The sequence below is a fragment of the Strix aluco genome, chromosome 36, assembly GCF_031877795.1.
Source record: "Strix aluco isolate bStrAlu1 chromosome 36, bStrAlu1.hap1, whole genome shotgun sequence".
In the NCBI taxonomy this organism is placed as follows: Eukaryota; Metazoa; Chordata; class Aves; order Strigiformes; family Strigidae; genus Strix; species Strix aluco.
The window spans coordinates 857318-862791 of NC_133966.1; the positions used below are offsets into that span (position 1 = coordinate 857318).

At 52.1% G+C, this 5474-nt stretch overlaps 1 protein-coding gene across 1 annotated transcript; it reads right to left on the minus strand.

Annotated features, from left to right (window-relative positions):
• On the minus strand, positions 1–966 carry LOC141917289 (olfactory receptor 14A16-like). Its single transcript, XM_074810394.1, has one exon. The coding sequence runs from the start codon at positions 964–966 to the stop codon at positions 1–3; it is 966 nt and encodes a 321-aa protein (XP_074666495.1).
• Between the last annotated feature and the right edge of the window lie 4508 nt (positions 967–5474).

Sequence of the window (5474 nt, forward strand, 5' to 3'; positions counted from 1 at the left end):
CTAGGAGTCATTTGCAGATAAAGTTTGACAGACTCTGTCTGCTGAAACACGTCCAATCAGCTTCCTCAGGGCATCCTTGAGCTCCTGGTTCCTCATGCTGTAGATGAGGGGATTCACTGCTGGAGGCACCACTGAGTACACAAATGCAACCACCAGGTTCAGAGATGGGGAGGAGATGGAGGGTGGCTTCAGGTAGGCAAACATGACAGTGCTGATAAAGAGGGAGACCACAGCCAGGTGAGGGAGGCATGTGGAAAAGGCTTTGTGCCGTCCCTGCTCAGAGGGGATCCTCAGCACGGCCCTGAAGATCTGCACATAGGACACCACAATGAAAACAAAACACCCAAGATCAAAACAGACACTAACAATGATAAGCCCAACTTCCCTGAGGTAGTCTGAGTCTGAACAGGAGACCTTGAGAATCTGGGGAACTTCACAAAAGGACTGGTCCAGAGCATTTCTTTGGCACAGTGGCATTGAAAATGTACTGGCAGTGTGCAGCACAGCAGTGAGAAACCCAGTGCCCCAGGCAGCTGTTGCCATGTGGACACAAGCTCTGCATCCCAGGAGGGCCCCATAGTGCAGGGGTTTGCAGATGGCAACGTAGCGGTCGTAGGCCATGATGGTGAGGAGATAAAACTCTGCTGAGATCAAGAAGGCAAAGAAAAAGAGCTGTGTGACACAACCTGAGTAGGAGATGTGCCTGTTGCCCCAGAGGGAATTGTCCATGGCTTTGGGGAGAGTGGTGGAGATGGAGCCCAGGTCAAGGAGGGAGAGGTTGAGGAGGAAGAAGTACATGGGGGTGTGCAGGTGGTGGTCACAGGCAATGGCGGTGATGATGAGGCTGTTGCCCAGAAAGGAAGCCAGGTAGATGCCCAGGAAGAGCCAGAAGTGCAAGAGCTGCAGCTCCCGTCTGTCTGCGAATGCCAGGAGGAGGAACTCAATGATGGAGCTGCTGTTGGACATCTGCTGCCTCTGGACATGGGGGACTGTCAGAGGAGGAAATAACAGTGACAGTTCATGGGAAACTTTTCTGAGGAAAATCAATGTCATTTCCCAACACCCCTATACCTACTGCACCCATGCTCCAAATTTTTATTTTCTAGGAAAATTTCCTTCAGTTCCATGCCTGGAACTCCGTTTGGTGCTGGATGAATGTACTGTGAAGAGCAAGGCCTCTGCCTGCAGGCTGCCCACGAGTCACCCTGCTCTGCAGCAGTGGGTTCATGTAAACACTGGGGGCAGGAGCCAGAGCTGGTGTTTAACTTTGTCATATGTGACCGTTTGTGACGCAAAAGGGCCTGTCAGCGTCTGTACTCCCAGTGCTAAGGATCGACGACGGCAGAAGGCAGTTAGAGAGCTTTGGGTGTTTTGTAGCTTGCCCCATATCACCCGGTGAGTGTTCTTGGATGTCAGAATCCCTCAGCATTTCTGCTGTACTCAGGGAGAACAGAGCAAGTCCTGCAAGGCAAGAGGATGGCCTGTAGCTTAGTGCAGAGTGAGGGGAGATGCTCTGTCCCTCCAACTTGTTCTGAGCTGCCCTGTTCAAGCACGAAAACTCTTTTTCCATTTCTTTCCCCAAATTCCTTAAAAGTAGGAAACTAAAATCACAGAATCAAGAAAACTCCTTATATTATGAGTAACCCCTGCCTTGACATTCTCCCTATAAAGTGCCCTTGGAAATGTCCTAGGAGTGATCTGGAGCTCTGTGCAGCCCTGACCCACACAGCACCCTCTCCACAGCAGAAGGACCCTGCCCTGCCCGGGGTCTCTCCTTCCCACCACAGCTTCTCCCCACAGCGCCATGGGCAGCTCCCTGGGCAGGCTGAGTGCTGACCCTGGCAGGTGACAGAGTCCCTGCCCCAGCACACAGCCCCTGGGCTGCAGGGACCCTGCTCTGAAGGACAGCCCTGGGCACCCCTGGCTGCACACCTGGCTGCACACCCCTGCAGCCGTCCCCGGGAGAAGGCAGCCGCCATGGCCTGTCCCTCTGACAGTGCAGCAGGGAAGCCCTGCTCTGGAGCACGTCCTCCTCCTCTAGACATGAGGGAGATTCCTGGCGGCTGTGCCGGCTTCACCAGATCCCTCCACCACCTGCAGCTGCATTGCCCTGCACCCACAGACTTACTGTGTCAATCACTGTGAAGATTTCTCCTCCAGTGAGCTCTCAGCATCCTCCCACTCCCATCTGCCTTTCCCCTCTCTGTGTCCGGCTCCTCTGCCCTCGGTGCCTGCAGGCAGTGCCCTCAGCCCTGCTGTGCTTTGCAGAGGAGCTGCTCCTGGGCAGAGCTGTCTCTCTGCAACGCTGCCTACTCACCCTGAGCTCCCTCCGTCCCAGGAGCCCAGCCCAGCTCCACAGCAGAAGACCAGCCCAAGGCATTTTAATGACCCCTCAGATGGGTTTGGTGCTGAGTCCATGAACCTCAGACAGTGATAGGATGATGAAGATGCCTGTCAAGAAGTGAAACTGAGATGCAAACTACAAAGTTTCTTGGAGTGTTAATGGGTCCCAGTGAGGACCATTACTGACAAAGCCTCCCCAGGGGCTGCTTAGAGAAGAAAACTCCAGGCAGAGATGGCAGGTAAACAAAGGCCATGTCAAGGTGCAACAGATTCTGAGTAAACCTGATTATTTTACATTAAGACAAAGGGCCATGGCCTGAATCCCAGCCTCTGGGAATGGAGATCCTGTCCCTCACACATTGCTCAGGGCTCTTCCTGGGGTAGTGTGATGTGGGGATGGGCAATGCCAAGGGCAGGACTATGGTCCAACACGTCCCAGGCTCTCGGGTGGGGAAGGGGAGGCCATGAGACCCAGTGCTGTAAGGGGAAGGTGCTTCCTTATCGGCATCAGTGGCAGAGACAACAGTCATAGCCAAGGGCAGAAAGAGCTCATCTCTGCTGGGGGATCTCCAGACTTTCTTCATCCCTCTATCGTCTCCACCAGAGACTGTCTCACCGTGTCCCACACCTGCACCTCTTTCTCTGCAGGCTGGAGATGTATGCCCAGCTACCACCCCTTGCTCTCACCTGATCATCTCCCTTCCTTTACTGATATCTCTACGTCCTCCCTGGCTGCTCCTTGAAACACAAATCCTGGGGCTGCTCCAGTCTCCCTCTTGGTGACTTGTTATACCAGAGCACTGCCCTTCGAGTGACATTACTCTGTGCCCAGCCGAGGCCTCCCGCATTTGCACTTTGTAGCTGTAGTTCTTTCTCATGCTGTATCTTACTGCAAAGAAAAGCTCCATCATCTCTGAAATCACCCCTCAGCCACTCTCAGGCTACTCCTATAGTGCCTGGAGCCTCCACACTGCTGGGCCAAAGAACTGCAGGTCCCTCAGCCACCCCACACAGGTCCCAACCCCCACCTTGGCAGACCTTCACTCAACATTCCCCAGGTCCCCCCCACTTCTCCAAAAGGGGGAGCCACACCCTGGGACACACCCATATTTGTGGTGCCACACCAGTGCTGAGTGGAGGGGGATGGTAACTGTTTGTCTAGGTGGTCCACACTCCTCCAAATGCAGCCTCATAGGCAGCTGCCCTTGTTCATCGTGTCCATCCTGTCCTGGCTCGTAGGGCATCCCTCGTAGTGCCCAGGCCCTTCTCCTCAGAGTCGCTGCTCAGCTGGTCAGGTCCCAGCCTGTCCTGATGTATGGGGCTATTCGACCCCCATCCCCCATCAATGTAGGACTGGACACTTCTCCCTATAAAACTTCAAGTGACTTCCTTTTGCTTCATTCCAGAGTTTCTCACAGTCCCCCTGGACTGAAGCCCATTTGCTCAGCCTTTCATGTTTGCATGCAGCTGGCTCACCCTCTTGGGTTTTCTCTTACAAGAGAACAGCATGAGGAGTTGCAGGGCCCTACAAATCCCCTCCCCTGGAGAAACTGTGGGGTCCGGGGGTCTGGTACTGATAAGACCATGGGGCTGGACCCAGAGGAGAAGTTGTCCCTTATGGGAGAGGGTAGCAGGAATGTGTGAAGCTCTACCTGTGGATGGATGATGAGTCAGGTGAGAGCTGAAAGGTCATGGACAACACTGTGGTGGGTGAATGTCTGTTACGTACCCCCGAATGAAGAAGAGGAAGTAGATGAAGCCTTCTTCATTTAACTGTAAGAAGCCCTGGTCCTCATGGCAGACATGAACTATCCCAATATTTGCTGAAAGGGCAACACAGGAAAGTGAAAACCATCCAGGAGGTTTTTGGAGTTAATTGACAACATCATCCCAACAAGGGTGACTGAGGAGGCAGTGAGGGGAGGTGTTGTAAGGGAGGAAATTATACTTAGAAACAAGGAAGAGCTGGTCAGGGATGTAACAGTCAGGGGTGGGAAATTAGAGTTGAGGTTCCTGAGAGAAGGGAAGAAGGTCAAGAGTAAGACTTCAGGACAGCAGGCTTGGGCCTGATGAGGAACCTGCTCAGAAGAATCCCATGGGATACGATGCTGAAGAATTTCCCAAATTCAGATTACTGTTTTATAAAAAGACAAGATGATAGTAGGGTCCACAGACATAGCATCTGATTAAAAGTTAAAAAGCTGGAGCTAGATGCCAGACAAGATCGGAAGTAAAGGTTTTAGAAAATGACCTCAAGAAAGCAGGAAGAGCAGCTCAGTTTCTAGCAGAGCAGCATATAGTCATTAACACAAATGACAATAAATGCAATGCATTCCCTGCAGTGTGGGAACTCAACAGTAAGTCTTGGTCAATATCCATAGGTTCTACTGGGAAGGCCCAGGTTCCTGTGGGCTGGCACCATGGATTCTGGTACCCTTGGCAGCAGATTTGTGGGGATGACCCACAGCTGAAGTGGCCATTGGGAACCCAAGAATCTTGGCCCAGTTTTTAGCAGCCACAGGAGCATCCATGAACAATCTTGGGTCATCTGGGGTAAACTCAAGCTGAACCAATGCAGAAAAAACAACATCAAGTGGTTCTGACAGAGTCCATAATCTTGACCCACTTAGGGAAAATGTCACATTCTAGTCAGGGAAATTCAAGGGAGTCATGTGAAAAGAGCCATCCAGTCAATCCCCATAGTAAGGGAAAGGAATATTTCTTATGCTGTAGATGCATGTGGTGGTTTAGTCCCTGCCGGGGTCTGAGATGACGCAGCCACTGCCCCTCCCCCACAAAGGGAGTGAAATACAAAACCCTGGGGCTGAGATAAGGAGAGGTTTAATACAACAGTGCAACAGCAACAAAACGAACAACAACAATAACAATAACAGTAATAACAATGAACAGAGCAAAATATCTACCGATACAGCAGTGAGAGGAACGGCTGCACAAGCACACGTGGTCACCGATTCTCCCGCGCATGGGCGCCCGGACGTGACGTCAGCATGGTATATGAATAACCCAGCTAGAGCTTCCCCTCAACTGCTGGGGAAACTAAACCCTATCCTAGCTAAACCAGGACAATGCAGAAGGCAATAAGCATTGGATTGTGCCTCAGAATATTCAAG